The 23946-nt window shown below is 42.7% G+C and overlaps 1 protein-coding gene across 1 annotated transcript in view; it reads left to right on the top strand.

Annotated features, from left to right (window-relative positions):
* The window catches only part of LOC137423032 (rho-related BTB domain-containing protein 2-like), a 127733-nt gene that overhangs the window by 59135 nt on the left and 44652 nt on the right, over positions 1-23946 (top strand). The window contains exons 6-10 of the mRNA XM_068109807.2: positions 6575-6761; positions 7579-7858; positions 8353-8945; positions 13023-13155; positions 18321-18439. Coding sequence (XP_067965908.1) covers positions 6575-6761; positions 7579-7858; positions 8353-8945; positions 13023-13155; positions 18321-18439 — 1312 coding nt within the window. The remainder of the gene's footprint in view (positions 1-6574; positions 6762-7578; positions 7859-8352; positions 8946-13022; positions 13156-18320; positions 18440-23946) is intronic.

Below are 23946 nucleotides of genomic sequence, written 5' to 3'. Positions count from 1 at the left end.
GTGTGTGTGTGTGTGTATGTGTGTGTGTGTGTGTGTTTGTGTGTGTGTGGTCTGTCCAGGACATAACTTTTTTTTTTCTTTTTTTTTACCATTTGAGCCTTTGTTATCGATTTTTCAGGAAACCTTTATTATGAGAATATGGAGAGAATAAAAAAAAAATTCGATCAAAATGTGAAAGCGCAGTCATGATGACCATAAATGGCCCTTATTAGCTCCGCCAAAGTGCATCAAGCACAAGACATCCCAATGTTTTATCTGCTTCTTTATTTATTTACCATTGAGCTTCAGTGTGTCTGTCCAGGCCATAACATGTTTACCAATTGAGGTTTTGTCATCAAATCTTCAAAAAAAAATTATTATGAGAATATGGAGAACACAAATAAATAAAATGAACAATTTCTTTTCGCTGTTGTTTTTGTGAAGTTAAGTTCGAGTACAAAGCGGATGCGTACGACATTGCATATTGAGATGCTTTCTAGTTACCTTCACCTGAGGAGAGGGTATTGTATTCAATGCTGTTCTGCACCAGATTTGTGACCATCTCATTTACTTACTTACAAAATATATGATGGAAATTGACCTCTCTTTTCATGTCAGTACCATATGTGCATCAGCGTGAATTTCCTCCCTTTCCCTTCTCTGGCACGAAGTTCACATTGGAACTTTGTCTTCAGCAATTATGAAAAGTCTTCAGCTTCAGCCTCCTCAGCAATTATGACATCTCACCAAACTGAAAGTTCTGTATTTCTTTCCAATAACAGAGCAATGTAGATTCAGAACTTCCTTTTTAAAACGATTTCTCTGTAAAAAAGAAGAAAATAAAATAAAGAATAGAATAAGAAAGGAAATTTTAAAAAAGAGAAGTAATGAAACAAAACCTTTAATTGAACAATATCAAATGTAATTGTGTATTTTCTTTCCTTATCTGTGTAACTAGGATGGAATTATTCCCATTTCCCCTCCTGTTCCCTTCCATCCCACTCACTCTCCCATTCCTGCTGTATTGCTGTTCCTTCCCATTTTCCTTCTGCCATCGTTGCCTGCGCCAAAATTCAGAAATTCATATATATATTGTTTGCTCGACTTTGGATCGTACATATTGAACTGTGTCTCCTTTGTTATTTCTCCAATATAAAAGTGATAATCCATTATTTAAATATGTGGGTCGAGTCTGGGTGGTGTGATATGTCTTCCGCTTCTTCATTATGATTTTCACCGTAGTCAAACAGATAATGAATGGCTTTGTAATCTTCTTCTAAACCTCTCCTGAACGGTGCTTCTCCGTCACTTTATGTTTGACTTATTTGGAAAGCTCCTTGGTCTTCATACTTGCCTTGTTGGTTGACCAATTAAGTTGCACCTTAAAATTCCTTAGATAAGTGGGGGAGCTTTTGAGTAAGTAATTTTTAATTTAATTTAATTATTGTAAAAAGGTTTAAAGTAAATCTGGTCAAATCTGTTTCTGGTGTTTGTTCCCCTCCCTTAAAATGGATACACCGCTGACACCACACGTGAAAAAGCTGAATGGCTCAACTCTGTATTTGCCTCCAAATCTTGTCTCCCAAACCCATCGCTCTCTGTACCCACCTTACCCAGTCATACCCAGTTGCTCCTGGCTCTATGTCCTTCTCTACCAACAAGGTGGAGAAGTTTATGTCAATCCTCGACTCTGATTCTGCAACCGGACCAGAGGGCATCAGCCCACAAGTCTTAAAATCCTGCTCTGCTGCTCTATCACACCCTCTCTCTGTTCTCTTCATCCTCTGTTTTGCTCAATGTCATCTGCCATCTGCTTGGAAATCAGCCAACATTACCTCTTTACACAAAAAAGGTGCAAAAACAGATCCTTGCAACTACAGACCAATCAGCCTGCTCCCAATCATAATCAAGGTAATGGAATCCATCATCGCTTCTGATATTAAATCCTTTCTCTTCTCCAACGGCTTGATTTCTGATCATCAATTTGGTTTCAGACCAGGCCACTCTTCTCTGCGCATGCTGCTTCTGCTGTTTCAACAATGGATGGAGATCCTCAATGCCAAACAGGAAATCAGAGCCGTCTCCCTTGATATATGTCGGGCCTTTGATACAGTCTGGCACCCAGCCCTGCTCACCAAACTCTCCTCTTATGGTATCCATGGAAATCTCCATGCATGACTCATGGACTTCCTCTCCTGTCATAGTCAACTTGTGGCTCTGAGTGGAATTCTCTCATCTCCTCTTTCTGTCCAGGCTGGAGTTTCTCAAGGCAGTGTTCTGATCCCTGTGCTTTTTCTGGTCTTCATTAATGATCTTTCTGACTCAATGCAAAATCCTTTCTATCTTTTTGCTGATAGCTCCACCTTCTGCCACTCCATATCTCAACACTCAGATTGGCAGGCAGCAGCCATTTCACTCTCTGCAGACCTGGATAAAATCACAAACTGGTCAAACAAGTGGAACATGTCTTTCAATCCTGACAAATCTCACACTCTCACTATGTCTCTCTGAAAAGACCATCTGGAAAATCCTCCCATCTACGTTCTCAACAATCCTCTCGAAGAAGTTGTGCCATTCAAGCTTTTGGGCCTCACTATCTGCCATGATCTTTCCTGGAAAAATCACATTTCCAAGCTGGTCACCAAAGCCAGTCGCCGACTGTGCATCCTCCGTCATGTGAAGTCCTTTCTTGGCACTGCTGAGCTTCTCACCACATACAAAGCTTTCATCCACAGCTCAATGGAATACTGCTCTCCCCCCTGGGCTGGTACTCCTGCCTCACACCTAGCTCGGCTTCACACTGTAGAAACCAAGGCTTTTAGAATAATTGTTATTCTCAGTGACGAAGCTGATTCTGAGCGTCTTTCACTCTCTCACCGCAGGCAGGTTGGCGATCTTTGTGTTCTACCGACTCCGCTCTCTCCGGACTTGCACCCCCCTGCTCTGTCTGTGCTCTGCCCCCAAACATTCCTTCAGGATGCACAAGATCTGCCAGCAACCCTCTTCTGGTGAAACTGCCAAAATCAAGACTCTGATCACCATCACGCTTTCATTCCTCTTTTTTCCCGCCTCTGGAACAAACTCCCACACTCTCTTCAATCCCACTCATCCCTCCAGGTCTACAAAGCAGCTGTTCACTACCATGTCTTATCTTCACCTATTCCAAACCTTCATCTTTTTTTACCTCCGTTAATCCCGTGTACCCCGCCCCAGCCCTCTCCGTTCCACAGATCTCCCGATGTTCCTGTTCTCTGGTGTTGTTGTGCTACCCTCTCTCTCTCCCCCTTATCACCCACTCCCTTTATTATATGTTCTATGTGTTCGCTCTTACACGAGCCTGGACTTAGTATACAAAAAAAAAGGAAAAAATACTATTTTTAAAGTTAAGCCACTGATTACATAAAGGTAAAACCTATTGTGTACACTTATTTTGCATCCTTTCAAACAAATCATTTGCTCCTGAAGTGGTTTAGGGTTAATTAAGCAAACGGTTTGAATACTTTTGCAACTTTGAGAATCATCTGATTTTCTCTGTTAATCTAATTTATTTACATTTTAGCTGCGTTTTTTTTAGCTTTACCACTTGTGACTAGTAGTGAAGCTCTATATATTAAGTTTGATTTGAAAACATCATGAAATAAGTTTAGGTGGCATAAAAATGTGAAAACGTTGGAGGGGGTGAATACTTTTGCAGGCCACTGTGCATGCATACATGTATCAAGGCTCTTGGAAAAGCAGAACATTTTAATGCAAATAGAGGCTCTGATTAATTATTGCCACATCCTATCCACATATCGCTTTGTATCTGAATTCTACAGACAGTTGTTGGGATGATTCAAAAGTTCCAAAAAGGAATTTGGTTTTCATCCACATGTGAGTAGCAATGAGATTACTGGCACTTCCCTTACATTTGAGGAAACTATTACTTACAAGGCAGAATCGTATGGCTGTACACATCTCAAATAAAAAGGCCATCATCCATGAACGTGTGTGCTTCAAATCCTTGAGTGGGAGTGCAATTCCCTTAATTTCCCTTGCAGGGTAATAACTTCTTACGTTGCCAGTTTTACTCTTTTTTCCTGTTATAAACCAAGTCAAACTGTCTTTCATTTAATATCCATGACTCGCTTATTTGCCCCAGGCTTTGTCATTATTCTTGAAATTCTTCTCACATCTTTTACAAATGAAAATCCCAGCTTTTGTTTCCAAATTTCCAGTGATATCTCTGCACCTGTTGTTTGTTGTGACACCACCTACAACACTGCCTACCTTGGATGGAATTCCATCCAACTCCTTTTCTTCGTAGTGAACAAGGCCATTGTCTGCTTTCTTCTTTGCAACTCACCATAACCTTCATTTTATTAATGTTGACACATAAACCTTTCTTCTCTATTGCACCTATCCATTTTTGAAACAACTATTTTGCTTCGTTTTCACTTTCAGAATTCAATACTAATTCGGTGTACAATTACTCGCGTGGAAATCAAAACCTTTCATTCTCCGTCAATTCTTCCGTCACTGTTACAAACAGCAGAGTACTTAAAACTGGTCCCTGATGTAATCCTATCTGCAATTAAAATATGTCATTGTACCTCAAGTCGGTCTTTACCGTAGTTCTTGATTTTTTTTACGGCATAGCCCATAGGGTAAAGCAGTCTATAACAGTGTTTGTCCGTCTGTATGTATGTATGTCCCCTCAAACGTATACCAATCAGAGGTGAGGATCTGGTCACATGACAGGGTGATGTGATTACGTCTGATGTCATTACGGCGGTACGGCGGCTGACTCTCCACTCTGGCATTTTGATTCCAATTTCGTTCATGCCGAACATATCGTCGAACCTGTCATATATCACAATCGCCATGCTCTACCTTTACGTTTTTCATTCAGTGTGAAGTACAAACAAGACGATTGTTAAAATGACCATCAAATATCGAAAGCATCGGCGTTACGTCTCTTCCAACAAAACGGTACGTACCCAACCCTTGTGAGGTATATAGATTACAGTAGATCTTCCCTCAGTTCTGTAAGTAAAACTTTCCTCATGGATGTCTGGATTCTTCCATATTTCTTTGTTTAATGTTATAAACAGCATTAGCAACTGTTAAAAAAGCTAATCATGTGTGTTTGTGGTTTATAATATTTTACAAGCCCCGCTACGCCGCTATTCGACTTTCAGTCTTGTTTTTTATATTCCCATGACTACTTTGACCATTTCTTCAGGCATGAGTTGTCTTCTGAGACATATTCCAAGTGTTTGACCGGGTTGTGATTTTATCAAGGTCTGAAGAGAGGGTAGAGCCTACAGCCTGCATGTCTGAAGGATGTGGAATGTCACGTTACAAGGGGTAGTCATCAGTAAATAGAAAAAGAGGATTTTACAGGGAGTCAGAGAGATAATTGATGAATATCGGGAATAGGACGGGGCCGACAACTCTGTCTTGGAGCATTCGAGCCTTGACAGGGAGAAGAGATGAATGGATACCGATGAGTACTACACGTTAGCTACAAGAGTAGAGGAAGTCAGTAAACCAAGAGCCTTGGATGTCATAGGTAGAGAGTTTGGAGAGCAACGGGAGGTGCTAGACTGTATCGGAAGCTCGAGATTTCTAGAGATATATCTAGAGATATGTTTTTCAAACAATTAACTTCTCCTACATCTCTCATATCCTTTATCCTGGGTATTTTGAAAACTCTCCTTGCTCTTTTGACTATTTTGGGTATTTGACGTTATCCTGGGTATTTTGAAAATATTTTGGAAATCCTGGCATCTATCCAGGCTATTTTGAAATATTTATGTTTTGCCCTTTTGGTTAAACATTTCCCCTATTCTTCATACACCTTGTTCTTTACTATCGTTATTCCCTTCTTCACTTCCTTCTTCAAATGTTTATAATTCCCTTTAGCTTGAAGGTCTTTTCTCGTTTGCCACATCTTGTGAGTTTCTTTCTTCTGCTTTCTTGGACTCTAATAGTCCACCTCCAGGTTTCTTGCTTCTTTAGAAACCTGCCAGTGCTGATATTTTTTATCCAATCATTTTTCATTCTATTTTGAGTATTTAAAAATATATTCTTGAAGAACAATGGTTTTCAAGTCACATATATTTATTACTTACACATATATGATGGAAAAATAGCATTTTAACCCTAATTAGGCCAGGGGATGGATTCGGCCCTCCCACCCCCCTATCTACTTTTTTCGCCATATTTTTGCAGAATTTTTTTTTCTCATGCTGTGCTTTCATGACTCTTTCTGTTCCACTCTTGCACACATTTTGAGACTAATTTTATAAAAATAGGGTCTACTTTTGCCGGAGAATCCACCCCTCCCCCTGGCTTTGAGAAGGTCCAAAATCACCCGTCCTGATTAGGGTTAAAGTGTAAGAAAAGTTAGTTGAGGTGCAGAATGTGTATGATGCAAATGAAGTGTTTGGCCAAGTTGATGTTGAATATAAGCAATTAATTTACTTGGTATCCATGAATACAATGAGGCCATTCAACAAATGGGATTCACCGAGTTGAATGTGTGAGCTGCTGCTCCGACTTTGTAGTGAAATGAAGATAATTTGACAAGTTCATACCTGTGTCATTCCAGAATGATTAAGCCAAGTGACATAATGACTCCGGAGGCAGGCCATGAGGTGGCTCATGACATTGGAGTTCCATATTATGAGACGAGTGTTGTGGCACAGTTTGGCATCAAAGACGTTTTTGATAACGCTATCCGTGCGGCTCTCGTGTGCAGACGACATGTGCAATTCTGGAAGGCTTACCTGCGGAAGGTGTGTGCCGGACTCTGGATTGTGCATATTAAACTTTTGCTTTTTTTCTCTGATATTTTCTCCAAAGTAAGCATAATCAATCATTATTTAAATAAGGCAAGATGATACAACGATATCCATATCCATCAAATCTTTGAATTGGGTGAATGCAAACAAATAATTACAGCAAAGCCTTTGCTTTCTTTATTTGTGCTATAAGTGATCTTCTTCTTTATTATGCAGCACAAGGCTGCGGGATAGCATCATTGGCTGAGGATGTGGATGTGCCTCTGATGCAATGCCCTCTGCAGGTCAGGGCAGGAATTTTAAATTTGTTCAGGGTGTCAGCGACTGCGCGCTTCCTCCTCCCCAAAAAGATCCTACCATTGGTATGTCGACATTTCTCTGGTGCACCCAAAATTTTAGTTGTGTGCCCGGAAACTTAAGCTTGGTCACACCGATGCACCTAGTGGAAAAAAATAACGTTGAACCCTGGTATGAAGGAAATTCATAACTTCTAGAAGTGGAGGAAGCCAATAACTTTCAAAATAATGTGTGTTCCATAGAAGAATGATTATCAATATACACTCTATGAGAGCCCTTTCCATCTCCACCTTACTGCATTTTAATAAATGTGTTTTTAGTATTCATTATATTTTCCAATTTGAGCATTTTAAATACTTTCCAGCTCCAGGTTTGATGAAATATATGCATAATAATAGATGAAATTTCTAATTGCAGATAATATTTGACTCTATTTTATGCACTAGACCCACCCTCAAGAGTAAAGAGGTAGCTATATTAACAGTGTGCATTATGTGCATCATTGTAACGGCAGGTGCAACGACCACGCATTCAAGCACCTTGTCTTCCGCCACGGCCCGCACCTCCACAAATTGTGGTCATGGAGCCAACACGTAGGGCTGATGGAGACCCAGCGCCTTCATTGCTGTCAGATTGCCCACTGGCTGCAAACACCGTTTTTCTACTGTCTGGAGGACAGAAGGTCCTTGCACACCGTGTATACCTGGCTCTTGCTTGCTCGAAATTCTACGATTTATTTTGCATGGACCTCCCCGAGGAGAAGGAAGACACAAACAGCCATGAACGAAACATGGGTAAAATATTCAAAAGTTATGACTTTATGGGATGTGTTTTTTGTTCTCTGCAATTTCCAGCAAATAATACAATTTGTTGTTCTAATGGAGTCTTAGAGTTATCTATTAAAATTAACTGTTTATTCGATTTCTTCTTTAAATCAGCCATTTAGACACACCAACATTATATAGCAACCATGGATACTTGATCAGGATTGTCAAAAATGAAACGTTAGATTTTTAGAATGAAAATTGAGTTGAAGCAAAGCTCTGATTTATATAATGTACATTATAGATTACAGCACAAATACATTCAGAAATTATATTTTGCGGTCAGACTGGACCGTCCACTAAAGATCAAACGCTTGGTCAACATCAGACAACAATGCACCAATTAAGATGATGACTTAATTGACAATCACATGGGTGAGGTTGGACAGCATGTAGAATTAGGATGAGCTCAGTCATGTGTCATTGTGATCGCATCATCAATGATATTACATCTCATTCTGCAGAGCACCATGACACTACAAATCCAGACATGTTGGAACGAAACCAACAACCGGGCAATGTGGACAAGCCATGCAATGCACTGCAGGCAGGCAATGGGCCAGCGGCAGCAGTCAGAACAGTGGCAACTGAAGCCACAGCCACTGATCCGACCCGTCGTCGTTCTCTGCAGACTTTTCACTCACGTGGGTCAATTTGGGGTACCGGTAAAATACAGCTCACACGTGCTCTAAGTTGGAGGGCCACAGCGGAGGATGAGAAGGCCACCGATTCATCCACAAAATCCAAACCTTGGTTGCGAACATCCAAAAGTGATGGGAGCCTTAAGCCAGGCCGAGGAACTGTGCACAATACCATGGCATCTGCAGTTGGAAAACCTCTGTACAACTGGAGCCGTGGCTTTGAAAGTGGGTGGTTGGAAAGGGTGTTTGACCCACAAACTCAACAGTATAGACTCATGACTGTCATTGCTGTGGGCAAAGGGACAAGCTATGAGGCACTGCATTCTGTTTTGCGATACCTGTACATTGGACAGTTGGATGATGACCTGCAACAGGAGCAGCTGCTGCAGATTGCTACGCTGGCTGAGGCTTTGGAGGTAAGATCAATTTCCTGGTGATCGAAATATAGGATTTTCTGCTGATGCTGAGAGAATTTCCGTTGTAATGAAGGTCATATAATTGTAATTATTGATGTAATTCTAAACTTTTGACATTGTTATAAATAAACGTGAAACTGTTGTTTAAACTTCTTGAGATGCTCAATGCAAATGTGTATATTGCAAAACTTAATGCAGAGTTCCACCTGGCTGTAAAAAATGTTTTGTTTTTTTGGCACAAACTGCACTTCTGTAATCAAGCAATGTCAAACCAGGGGTCAGTAAAGTGGAGTCCAAACTTGAGCTGCTATTAGGAAAAACACAAGGTGACACTCGATTACACCGGCGTGACAATGTACACTGCAAATGAAAATGTGACTGCCTTCTTAGGGAAGCTGAACCTTACCTGACGCAACACAACAAGATTGTTGGTGACAGCTGTCGGCGACAGTTTTTGATAATCGTGTAATGTGCGGCGGATGACTTATCGTCAACTAGTTTTCCAGGTGCGTCATGACAATCATAAAAGTGGAGCATGTGTTACGTGTTACCTCCCCAAACCCTGGTTACGGTGCACCTCAGAGTCTGGAGCGGGAACACGGCAGAAAGATTTGTTATTTTGCGTTTTCTAATAAACCATGGTAAAACCACACCAATGCACTTGGAGAACAAAACAAGTAATTGTATTAACAACTCTCACATGCACAATAATAACACTCTTAAATAAAGTACAATGAGAATATCACTTGCATCAAATGAACAATACATATGATGGTACCATCATTCTCCAATGCTCTCAAAGCAATGAACTCACGACACGCCAAACGTGAGTGGAACGTAGATTTCTCCAAAGTCCGTGCATGGATCTCCGCGCTGGTTGAAGCCGTGCAGAACGACGAGAACAGGCAGGTATCGGCACGACGGCGATCGACGAGTTACGAGGTGAGAGGTCGATATGGGAATTGAGCCGATATGTAAACCAACGGCAATCAACACGATGAGGTCGATATGTAAATCCCACCAATTCCAATATAAAGTCCAACATAAAGAGTGTTTCAAAAGTCTGAAATCATGGGAAATATAAAATATATATATACTAGTGGGGTCACCTGTGGGAATCCCACAGGCATGGACATGTGTGACATTTCGACATATTGAGTTAGATGCTACACCTGCACATTCAGTTTCACAAAATGGTCACTGCCAATTTATCAGATGCACTAATGATGTCATCTACACAATGTATTTACTTCTGATAACATGTGAATGCATGTGCGTGCACACCCACACACACATACACACACACACACACACACACACACGTACACCCACACACATATATACATGCACACATACATACACACACATACATACACACACATGTACACATGCACTCCCACACACATACACACATGTACACATACACACAAACACATCTCGTTTTTTCATTTCTGTTCCTCACAATTCTGTCTCTCTCTTATTCACCGACATACACACACATCCACACACACACACACACACACGTACACCCACATGCATATATATATATATATATATATATACTGTATATATATACACACACACACACACACACACACACATACAGACACACACGTACACATGTACACCCACACACATACACACAAACACATCTCGTTTTTACATTTCTGTTCCTCACAATTCTGTCTCTCTCTTATTCACAGACACACACACACATACACACACACACACACACACACACACACACACACACACACACACACACACACACACACACACGTACACCCACACACATGTACACCCACACACATATAAACACACACACACACACACATATATATATATATGCACATATATACACATATATACATCCACACACACATACATATTGATACACACACACACACACACACACACATACCCACATACATACACACACACACACACACACACACACACACACACACACACACACACACACACACATCCCACATGTATATATCCCACATCCCTCATATGTACATACATGTTTAAAGTGTATGTGCTCTTCCCCACCCGGAAACGCCGGGTACTTCTGCTGGTAACTAATAAAATAAAAAGGAAGAAATATCTCTTGGTAATTTCCTGAAACTCGATGAAATTCGCTCGGTGAATTCATTCGGTTTATCGGTGAAATTTTTCGTTTGGGCGGTGTATAATCGCTCCGAACGAAATATCTCTCAGCAATTTCCCGTCTGTTAATTTATTTATTTTACATATGTGAATTACACGTCCATGCACACGTGAAATGGAGTTTGTTTTTTCACACGTGAAATGAACACGTGAACCTTTACTTCCGGATAATAATGTTGAATGAAATTGGAACGAAGAAATATATGTCGGCATCATTGTTGACGTTTTTGTGACGACTGTCATCAAAGGGAAAAGTAATATATCTCAACGGAAAAGAAAAAGCGAATTTTTTAAATACGTCGACATGCTGCCGTCTGTGTCATGTTGGGCGGTGCATGATACATCGTGATGCAATTTTTTAAAAATATATCTCTGCATTTTCCCGCATGTGTGTGAATGTTCTCAATTATTGCTGACACACAGTCTAAAACCATCGATAAAAATGAAATCAGATGGTGAGTTAGATTGGAGATAAAGGCATGAGAGAGACTCAATGGCCTTGAAGTTACAGGCCTTTGAGAATTCATTTCATTCTATAAACAGAAACTTTCATCGGATTTTCTTCCCGCTTTTTTTCAACCGAGTCTAAAACTATGTTAGCGACTGTGAAAAATGAAATGATATATCGAATTTGAGTTGAAATAAAACTGGGAGAGAGCAAGACACCCCCGGCCTACAAAACAGGCCTCAAAGCTATGCGAGACAATAAAATGGTGGATATTTGTTCATATGAAGCCTCTCCCAGAATGGGTGGAGCTAATCTGTAAACGGAGTAAGCCACACCCCCAGACAGACAGACAGACAGAATCACCGTAGCTTATTATAATATATATATATATATATATATATATATATATATATATATATATATAATATATATGTACATATATATATTTGAGATGATGCTTTTGAGGTAGTTTTGATGTCGTGGAGCGATTATAATTGGCCACAAGTAATCCGCCACTTGACTACATCTGTTGTGTACACCTGAAATCAGTGATTTCTCGCTCTGACGAAGGGGTAGGCCTGAAACGTCAGCTTCTCTTTTATTCACGGAAGATCAATTACCATTTAAGGTATTTTATTACCTCTGCCACCAAAGGTGGAAGGAGGTTGTGTTTTCCCCCCTTGTCTGTCTGTCTGTTTGTGAACAGGATGTCTCAAAAAGTTGTTGGCGGATTCGGACGAAACTTGGTGGACAGGTTGGGTGTGTGACAAGGAAGAATTGTTTAGATTTTGCTGAAGATTCAAATTCAGATCCGGATCAGAGAATTATTTAAGTGACTCTTCGCCATTGCGTGATAGTGCTAAAATGTTATCTCAAAAAGTTGTTAGCGGATTCGGACGAAACTTGGTGGACAGATTAGGCGTGCGACAAAGACGAATTGATTCCATTTCGGTGAAGATCCGAATCCAGATCCTTGATCAGAGAAATGTTTAAGTGATTCTTTGCCATTGGTTGATAGGAGGAAATCCGATATATAGCACGATATCTCAAAAAGTTGTGAATGGATTCGGACGAAACTTGGTGAACATGTGTATATCGCAAGGACGAATTGATTCGATTTTGGTGAAGATCCGGGTAGAGAATTCTTAGAATTTCAAGTGATTCTTCACCATTGACTGATTGGGCCAGAAATGATAGGGCATGATATTTAAAAAAGTTGTGGACGGATTATAACAAAACTAGGTGGATGAGTCGGTTTGGTGTGAAGAACAAGCCGATTACATTTTGCTGCAGATCCGAATCCAGATCTGGTCTATCAGTGGGATACAAAATGCAAATTGTTCAGCCTGGTGGAGGTATGCTCTTGACCGAGTGCCGTTCTAGTCCATCCTGTGATTACGAATAAGTCCATTTTCTGAAATAGTACTCCAACCTTCCCTTTATATGCTCCCCATCAGGTGTTTGACCTGCGGATGATGGTGGCCAACATCCTCAACAAAGAGGGCTTCATGAACCAGGAAATCACTCGTGCCTTTCGCTTACGACGCTCTAACCGCCTTCGAGAGTTTCTTGCTCGAGGAACACTCGCAGGTGATCGCCCACTCATTATCCATGCTAAAATTATACAGTGATATTTAAAATGATGACAGGGTATAGAAAACAGGTTTATATCAATGACACATCCAAACAAATAAAATTATATAAGCATTTTGACAATTCTTTAATTATTTTGTCCTCTTCATGCAAGGCCATGCATAGTACATTTCGTACTGTATAATGTTCACAATTCAAAATGTTAATTTGGTGTCCCCAAAGACACCTGTTGATTAGAATCTACATAGTAATGGTTGTTATGAGACACGGATTAATAATAAAAGAGAATGTGTGTGTGTGTGTGTGTGTGTGTGTGTGTGTGTGTGTGTGTGTGTGTGTGTGTGTGTGTGTGTGTGTGTGTGTGTGTGGTCATAAAGAATAACACAACACTATCTTTGCTAACGCCTCACTCCCCCCAACCCCCTCATCTTTCTCTCTCTTTTTCTCCGCACCCCTCCCCAGCTCCTCTCTCTCTCTCTCTCTCTGTCCCCTCCTCGCTTCACCCTCCTAAAAAAAGTGCAGCACTCGCCTCCACACCTCTCTCTGTCCCCTTCTCCCCCTCCCCAACCCCCCTCATCTCTCACCTGCCCTCCTTATCTCTCTCCCACCCCTTCTGTCTGTCTCGCTCTCTCTCTCTCTCTGACGTCTCTATGCCACCCCACTCCCTCTTATCTTTCTGTCTCCCTTCCCATCCTCACTCCCCTTCTTGTTCCCCTCACCTCTGCCCCCTCCTCTGTCTCCCATTATCCTCCCCCCCCCTTCTCCCTCTCTCCAACCCCTTCCCCCTCTCTCCACCCCCTTCTCCCTCTCTCCGCCCCCTTCTCCTTATCTTCCCCCCCTTTCTCCCTCTCTCCACCCCCTTCTCCCTCTCTCAAAAATCAAAATGTACAGTGTGACGAGCTCTCCTCCCAATCCCAACGGATAAGAAATCCCACACATACGCAGACCATAGCGTCACTTCCGACCTGGAAGCCTCAGCAAGGCCACTCAATAGCATTGAGATTCTTATGGTGGTCATTGGTTAAACATCCATCCGAGCCGCCTATCCAGATGTTGAGATTATTTTCTCTCATCAGGACGAGATACCATTCAAAAATCCAACCAATGAAGATCATAATCGCCAGTTAAATAGTAATGGCACCCTCTGACCTCGAAGGAGAGCATTAGCCATGGATCATGTCTCACTCGGAAAACTGCATAATCCACAAGAAACAAACATGTGCCAGCCACGCACATATTTGTTTCCACTAATGCAATCCAAGAAACCAGAAGACTCTGGTGATCAGGCGGATATAAAAATCTAAATGTGCAGAGTGTGAGGACCGCACTTCCCGATCCCAACGGATAAGAACGCGGGATTCCCCTCGTATCAGAGATGAGGAAAAATGCATTATGAGAATTAGCATATTCCACCCCATTGTGGTTCCCCACCTTCTGAAGAATTCCCACTTTCCATCAATCCTAGCTGTGTCCATGTGTCCCTGCTCTCAAATGTTGTACGTGTGTGCTTCCCCCTCTCTCCCCATCTTGTCTCCCGCTCCCTTCATTTTGTCTTACTAGGGCATGCCCGTACTATATCTATATCTAAAATTATATCCCCCCCTCTATTTACATGAAATGGTTTGGTCCATGAAATGTTTTGGTCCATTCGCAACGCCAAAGCGAACGGCGAACGCTTTACATGAAATGGTTTGGTTCATGAAATGTTTTGGTCCATTCGCAACGCCAAAGCGAACGGCGAACGCCTTGCGAGTACAGTGACAATCCCCCCGGGGTTTTAATTAGTTTTAAAACGGAGCTTGGCAACCGCTGGCGTTCTTTAGCCGGCAGCTTCGCCCGCCCGAACGCCGTTACAGTACCTTCGACCGCGAGTTGCTCGGACTTCACTTGGCGGTCAGGCACTTCCGCCATCTGCTCGTGCGAGTACAGTGACAACCCCCCCCCCCCCCTCTATTTACATGAAATGGTTTTTATTAGTTTTAAAACATAGTTTAACGCCAACATAGCGCCAACATAGTTTGCAAACGTGAAATAAATGAATACGCTCTCAAATGTGCCATCCGAGGCAGAGTGTGTTCGGCACACGCGATAGCTCGCTGCTCTCTGATTGGTTGAATCGTTTTTTGGACATAGCTCGGTAAGTAATTGTCCGATTAATATGAAACCTTGAAAAGGCACATCCTCGGGTCCCCAGCAATATACCTGGCAAGTTTAAAGTATATCGGACCCGTGGTTGTCGAGAAACAGCGGTCACAGACAAACAAACGTACAAACTTACAAACGTACAAACAAACACACAGAGATTACTGGAATTATAGATAGATTGTCCGTTTTTTTTTTTGGCATGAATGTTAGCTCTTACACGAGCCTCGATCTTGTATACAACAAAATATATATAATCCATCCCAATCCCTCGCCATCCCCCCCCCCCCCCCCCTCGAACCTCTCAAACCCTGTGAACCCCCTTTTTCATTTAATCCATTCCAATTCCTCTCATCCTTAAATCCCCTCAAATCATTTATCCATCTTTTCCACACAGCACCTTCTGACCCCACAACCACACCGAAACCGCAAATTACATCGACACACATTCGGAGCCAGTCCTGTGCTGCCAACATGGGAAATCTGCAGGTCCACATGGCAGACACGCGCTGTGTAACCTATACTTACAACGCCGTGCGGAGAGTGGGCGGGGCAGCCTGGTCGGTGGTGCCACACACGAGCCAATGACAGGTGAAACGGCAGGGGTCAAAGCATGCAGCGGCAACCTCTGCTCCCGAAAACATGCCCCATCTGACTCCATATATCTTATGAGCCTTGCAAAATCTTGGATTTTTTTTTTTCAAATACAGAATCGAGGCTCGTGTAAGAGCTAACACATTGAACATGAAAATATGCACAGACACATAAAACATGCAATGAAGGGGATGGTAGACAAGAGGGGGAGAGAGGGAAGCACACAAGCACAACAACAGTAGAGAACAGGGACATCGGTAGATCTGTGGAAGGGTGAGGGCTGGGGGGAGGAGGGAGGGGTACATGCTATAAAGCAAATGAACACTTCTAGGAATTTCAGGAAAGAAGTTGGGGACTTAAAGAGGCGGCTTTGGGGTGTTTTAACAGGGGTAGAAAAGATGAAGGTTTTGGATGGGGGGAAGATAAGAGATGGTGGTGAACAGCTGTTTTAAAGACCTGGAGGGAGGAGAGGGATTGAAGAGAGTGAGGGAGTTTGTTCCAGAGGTGGGAGAAAAGAGGAATGAAGGAGTGAAGGTGAGCAGAGAGTCTTGATTTTTGCAATTTCACCAGAACAGGATTGCTGGCAGATCTTGTGTGTCCTGCAGGAATATTTGGGGGACAGAGCAGGGGGAACAAGGCCAGAGAGGACCTGCCTCCGGTGAGAGAGATAAAGGCCCTCAGAATCAGCTTCATTGCAGGAGATTCCAATGATTCTGAAAGCTTTGATTTCAACGGCGTGAAGCCGAGCTAGGTGTGAGGCAGGAGCACCAGCCCAGAAGGGAGAGCAGTATTCCATTGACCTGTGGATGAAAGCCTTGTATGTGGTGAGGAGCTCAGGTGTGCCAAGGAAGGACTTCGCACGATGGAGGATACCCAGTCGGCGACTGGCTTTGGAGGCCAGCTTGGAAATGTGGTTTTCCCAGAAAGATCATGGCAGATTGTGAGACCCAAAAGCTTGAGTGACAGAACTTCTTCAAGAGGATTGTTCAGAAAGTAGATGGGAGGGTTGTCCAGACGGTATTTTCGGAGATACAAAGTGAGAGTGTAAGCTTTGTCAGGATTGAAGGAAATGTTCCACTTGTTTGACCAGTTTGTGATATTGTCCAGGTCTACAGAGAGTGAAGAGGCTGCTGTCTGCCGATCTGAGGTTTGGGATATGGAGCGGCAGAGAGTGGAGTCATCAGCAAAGAGATAGAGAGTATTTTCCAGAGAGTCGGAGAGATCAGTACTGAAGACCAGAAAAAGCACAGGGTTCAGAACACTGCCTTGGGGAACTCCAGCCTGAACAGGAAGGGGAGAAGAGAGAATTTAATTCAGGGCCACACATAGACTGCGACCAGAGAGGAAGTCTGCAAGCCATGTGTGGAGGTTTCCATGGATACCATACGAGGAGAGTTTGATGAGCAGTGCTGGGTGCCAGACCGTATCGAAGGCATGAGATGTGTCATGGGTGACAGCTCTGATTTCCTGTTTGGCATTGAGGACATCCATCCATTGTTGAGACAGCAGAAGCAACATGTCCAGAATAGAATGACCTGGTCTGAATCCAATTTGATGATCCGAGATCAAGCCATTGGAGAAGAGGAAGGATTTGATGTCAGAAGCGATGATTGATATTGTATGTGGCCTCTTCTTCCAGAATTGTGGAACAACGACAAAAACAGTAGTCAATTGTTTTACTTTCTGGGCCTTAGGATTATATCCCTCTCCTTACATCAACATATCTTGGCCTACTAGACTTACCTGCAGGACCACCGCACTGCAGTTCCATGCTCTTCTGGAGCATCCTGGCAGGTTGTCTGGCTTGACATTAGTCACCTTCAAAGTTTCTGTATATATCCTCTTTCCCCATGAGAGTCTTCTGGAGCCTGCATCTCTGCTCTCTGGATAATAGGTCTGGAGTGGTCTACCATGATCCACCAACCTTGACAGAGAAACCAGATGAGTAGTACACTCATCTTCACCCCACATATTAAATTTGGCCATTCACTCAAATCAAGTGTGAAAAGCCTCAAAGATTCCTGAACAATCAAAATTTAGCATTGGAAAACAATTCTCAAGGCCGATCACAGCACTCTTTCATGCTCTATTTCCCAGGGGTCTACCACTACCCTCCTCTGTCACCTATGGTGCCCAGATATTGCATTCCAATCTTATTTAATTTGCTCTATAAAGCGCCATCTTTGAATTCCTCCTCTTCTACATCATTGTGTCTGTCCACTTCCTTCTTCACCTTACTCGTGCTCTTCCCTCGATCGTACCAGTCAGCATTCCTCTTATAGGTTCTGATGATGCACAAGGTCACAGTAATATTTCATTTCTTGTTCCACCCACCATTGTAAATACAACTGAACAGCCGTTTCTGAAATAAAATGTAATTCAGTCTTGTTATTCTCTTTTAAATACTTATGTTTTGCTTTTCCTAGATGTGACCTTCTGCCTGGAAGACGGATATGTTTGTGCACACAAAGCAATTCTCATCTCTAGCTGTGACTGGATGGCAGCCATGTTTGGTGGAGGCTTTGCAGAGAGCTCCAGTCAAGAGGTAATGCAGTTCATTGTCACTGACTTAATACAACATAATGCCGACTTGTAATCTTGCTCTATAATGTCTACGTCCAGACTCAGGGTGCACTAATTGTGAGAAATTCATTTGAGTTCTGATTGAGATGTTTTGATCCATATAATCGTAGGTCTTGTTAAATGTGAACATCTCCCCTGCGTTAATTCAACCCCCAAACTGATCATATTGTAACTTCAAGGTCGGAAAAGGAGGATTTTACCTTCATATTAGCTCCCTACTGGGAAAAAAGTGCTAAGGGTCCCACTACATGTTTGATCTGCTAGATTGAGTAGAGATAAGAGGAGAGATGGAATGTTACCCAAAGGCTTCATCAAGTTGAAAAAGGCAACAACCATAAGTTGGCATTCACGGCGTAGACTATGATGGACGTAATGGCCGGGGTTGAAGTTCCTTTGAAGGGAACATGCATTATTATTTGTCTTGCATATATTGCAGGCCAGAAAATTAAGTGGTCGACTTTGGTTATATGGGAGTAGGCTGGCAAGGTGGCGGGTCGGGTCAGCTTTCTCCCAACTCTTCTTTTCCCTTCCTGCAGACTTTGAATAAGTCACTTTGTTCTCCCTACCGTTATAGGGAAGACCTTGGTCTAAGTGAGGGTGAGAAATACTAGGAGGGAAATATGGAGCATTCCCTTCAGTGTGCATTTGGTTGGGGCATGCTATGGCCTGTTAGAGGCCAAGTTGACCAAAGCAAGTACTAATGCTTCCAGCATGACCACACTTGCATCAACATTGTAGAAAATTGCAAACGCCGGTCCCACCTCCTCCCCGTCGGTGTGCGGTGAAGAGGAATCGCTCCTCACCAATCCGCCACTTTCCTGCGATGTAACCGCATTGGGGCAGGCACTCCTCACATGCCCGCAAGCCCCACACCCGAAACACGTCATAGCCTCCGAGGAGGCATACATTTTGTATTCAAAGCCGTTGATTTTCACACTCAACAGGACATTGAGCGTTTTTTTCATTTGCAGGCAGTATCATGGATACCACTCTCTTAAAGGACATGACATGTTTGAATCGGTCACAAACATTTCGCATCGGCACCATCGAAATCCTCGATACGACCTTACCGAACTTGCTTAATTGTTCACGTAAATTCTCATTTCTAATAAATGGCGGGATATTACTGATGTTAATCTTTACCGTAGGGGCTTGTAAAGCGAACACAGAGAGGAACGTGTTTGGTTCAATGAACAAGCCTTCTTCAACTACACTCGCTACCATGTGTTTCTCGGACAAAAATACGACAAATTTCTTATTCATACGAGAGGCAGCGCGAATACTGTGTGCACCAACGATGTTTCCAATGGCGGAAAGCACATCGTTCATTTCCACCTCGTTGGGAGGAACACAAACTAGCCCGTGTTTACGAGTTCGCGATTCGTACGTATCAATGAGGAAACGTTCGCCCGCCATTCTAACTCGACCAAAGACAAGTTCGTGACCGAGAACCGAGAAAACCCAATGTTTGTCGAACACCAACAAACAGATCAGCTATAGCCTAAAGCCATTGAACACAGCCACAGAGTGAAGAAAGACATCCCCCCGGTGGCCATACCAGGCCGCCGGCTTAGGACCCTCTCAACACCGGACTGTTCTCGTTCTCTCTCTCTCTCACTCTCTCTCTCACTCTCACTCTCACTCTCACTCTCTCTCACTCTCACACTCACTCTCACTCTCTCTCTCTCTCTCTCTCTCTCTCACTCTCACATAAAGGATGAAAACAAAACGCCAAAGCACACAGGATGGAAAAAGGAGAGGGAGGGGTAGGGCAGGAAAGGAGAAAAACACACAAAGGACTCACCACAACACAGAGCAGTTGCTCGCAGTTGCTCACAGCCGCCATGACGCCACACCCAAAATGCAACAGCCGGCAGGGGGCGACAGAGAGAGAGAGATAAAGATAGAGATAGAGAGAGATAGAGAGTCCTGTTAGAAGAAACACTCCTTATTTCAAACAAACTTTATTTTACTAACCTATAATACAAACATAATCCAATGGACTACATATAATATGTCCTTTGTCATCATACACGTCACCTTCCTGTGAAGGCATCACGTTAGTAACAAGTCAGGAGACGACGATGGTTCACGAGCGAGCGGTATTCAATGACAAATGACGGACTATAACCAAAACAGGCCCGGACTTGGGGGGTCAGGGGCCCACATGGCAGGTGTCGGCCCCCGACATGCGGTGTACATGCCTATTTACAAAGGGCCCCAATGTGCTGCGTGCGCAGGCCTTTAAGAGCCAGCTGTACGTAATTGTGTGTGGTGCTGGCCTGGAAATGTCAAAACGAAGGTTACTGACCTTGAAATGAGATAGAAAATAATGTATAATCAGTTATGAGGTTAGTTAGCTACACAGTACCAAAAATTCGGTTTGATTCCAACAACTTTGAAAATTTGACCTTTGTGACCTTCAAAGGTCAAAGGTCGAAGATTCTGAAATTTGCTGGAAAACTTGTATTTCATGATGTATGTGATAAAAGAAGATCATGTATGACATTTTACCCTATCAGGAAGCGAACAATGTAATAAAACCATCAAAAATCGACTTTTCTAAATTTTGTGACATTGTGACCTTGACCTTGGGGCGACAATGAAAAATCGAGCTCCGTGGGGCTAGACACATGACATTGGCCTAACCAAATACCGAAACCCCTGTCAGATTCCACCAACTCCCTCGGAGAAGATGTAGCTTGAACTCCATTACCCCCTAAAAAGACATCTTTTTCGGGCGTCGCTCCACCCACAATGGGCGCAATACGCCCACTCTAGGCAGGACACAGCTAGATCATGATATCAACCTCCCACCCAAGTTTCATCAAGATCGGATGATATCATCGGGTAGTTGTGCTGTGGACAGACAGACAGATACACAGACAGACACACACCCATGACGAATATAGTGGTCACTCTGTTTGATAACTCGTGAACCAAAAATTATGTTTGACAGCCTGATCCAGATTTTGCCATAAGTGGAGATTGTTTTGCAGCTCTTGTGTATTTCTTGGCAGAGGTCAGCTTTTCCGCAGCTCCTGTTTCATATCTACCATATAAACCACAATGTCAGTTTGTGTGTTTGTACAGATGTCTGTCCCCCTTAATAAGGACGATTTGAGTCGACTTTTAAAGGCCAATCTTTTAACACGAATGTGTGTTCACTGCGGTTTATTTTTGAGGATAAAACAAACTCGAAAAACATTTCTATAAAAGACTGGGAACATGTTTCTTCTTTTGGAATTGTAGAGGGTGGCTTGCAAATTGAGCCTCAAGGGCGGTGTTCAGAAGCGTTTTTTAAAAATAACAATAATACAAGGCACTTGGAGGTGAAATTTGCTGCACGTGATGTGAAACGCGAGCTGAGTAAAACGAGTGTTCATTTACCTGCGTATGATGTCTAATAAATAAAAATGATATAAGAACACCTGGCACTGGGCCAAGGCTTCAGAATCTGGCACGCTCATGAGGCTGTACCGTCGAATAAACGAATCCAACCCGTCAATTTTACATGAGCGTCATAATAAAATGACTTCCCCTTGCAGGGGACCTTTATGCAGAGATAGGCCATTAGACCATTCAAAGTCTGAGCTATTATTACCCACTTATAGTTGTTTGTCCATGCTCTGTCCCATTTTAAATACTGAGCTTCAAGCAAGGAAGCAGCAAGTACCATTTTTAACTCAACTGGACTATGTCCAGCTGAGTTTTTGTCGACACCCAGTGTCCGTCGTCCGTCTGTCGTCTGTCTGTCTGTCTGTCTCTGTCTGTCGTCTGTAAACAATTCGACGTCTACGCTCTAGAAGTCACAAATATTGATTGAATTTGATGAAACTTGTTATGCAGCATCTATAAAACATAAACTAGTTTGGGATTGCATTTGGGCGTTGCACGCCAAAAAATGGGCGCGGCAAGGCGGCCATATTGAAAAATCAATTTTTGTCAATCTGGTACTTCCTAATGTAGCTAGAAGGCTGAAACTTGGTGCGTAGACAGTATGTAACAAACCTCAACACATATATTACGGGAAAAATTATCTGAGAAAAGTAATTGTAGTTTTACTTTTCATGCCTCACTAGTCTAGTTGGTGGAGGGGGTTAGTGTGCACCCCTGGAAATAAATTTCTAATGGGCGTTTTAATATATTGCTATGTTATATTGCAAAAAATGCGTAGAAAACGATTTGCTATGTTAAAAAGTTGTCCGGATGTCCCACGTGCCATTTTTATGCAAATTAAGCCGCCATTATGGATAAATCTGTTATTCACCATATCTCCACCAATATTACAGATAACTGAAAAAACAAGGTGTCCAGACCAATATTTTGAGGGTTCAAAGATCATTATAAGACCAGTCTTGAAGTGACCACATGTGTCCTTGGCATGTAAAATATGCAAATTAGTGCCGCCATCAAACACATAGGGTGTTTGAGGGTTATTGATGGAAACGCATGTAATTTCACAAATAGTGTTATTTTTAAATGTTTATTATTATGGTCGTCTTATTATTGGTGACTAGGCCTACTCTTTCTCATTCCAGAGTAACAGTTGTGGTAGAAGTGGACATAATTCCTGTGAATGTTCTATTGTTATAGCTCCAATTTAGATTAAATAATTAATTTTATGAAACACTTTTGTACAAACCTGAAGTAGTTCTGCCCATCGAATGCAAAGAGGAGTGGCGCCATCCTTTCATTACAGTTGTGGAAAAGCTGGACGTTGTTGATCTTAACGGAGTAGAGAAGCATGAAGACGAGATGACACTGGTCAACAAAGGACATCCAGAAGGTAGCCGTCTTCCCCAGGTGGCCCTGGCGCACCTTCTCCTCAGCAGCTCGATACTTCTTGATGAGGTTTAGAGTGGAGGAGTCTTTGAGGGCTTCATCGAGGTTCTCTCGGTTGCAAGACTGGGTCAGTGGGTCATGTCGAGAAGTGCAGCAGGGTCATCAATGGTGATGTTCTCCTCCTCGGCGAATCGCTCCATCAACAGCCTTTCCATTGCTTCGCACATGGTTTTGAGGCAAAAGAGGGACGTGGCGTATGCCTTTCCACTGAGAACACCTTTGAGGGATCCACTTGTCACCAGCTGCGCCTCAAACAGAATCTCTGTGTATCCAGAACCCTTCATTTTATGGCCTGTGAGCATGCCGATATAGTTCATGCACGTTTGAAAGGGTCCGATCATGATCACATGATTGGCAAATTCATCTGGCCAACGCCATATGATGGGTAGTGCTTTCATACCAACTCCCAGATCGAATGTATTTAGGACCCACTTCTGACCCTCCTCAGCTGTGGCCACCTCCGAGCGCTTCAATAGCTCACGAACGACTGTGTTGTCAGTTATTGGTTAATGGATAGGTGTAAAGTAGTCCACTGTTGATTTTCTGGGTGGGGGAGTTCCAGTTGCAGAAATGAATCCCCCTAGTTCAGGCATGGGCTGCATGCCACTGCTTCCAATATACCTG

Source organism: Myxine glutinosa, chromosome 3, assembly GCF_964187855.1.
Source record: "Myxine glutinosa chromosome 3, kmMyxGlut1.1, whole genome shotgun sequence".
NCBI classification, from domain to species: domain Eukaryota; kingdom Metazoa; phylum Chordata; class Myxini; order Myxiniformes; family Myxinidae; genus Myxine; species Myxine glutinosa.
Note: the sequence above shows the minus strand (reverse complement) of the source record. Positions and strands in the feature narration are given on the sequence as shown.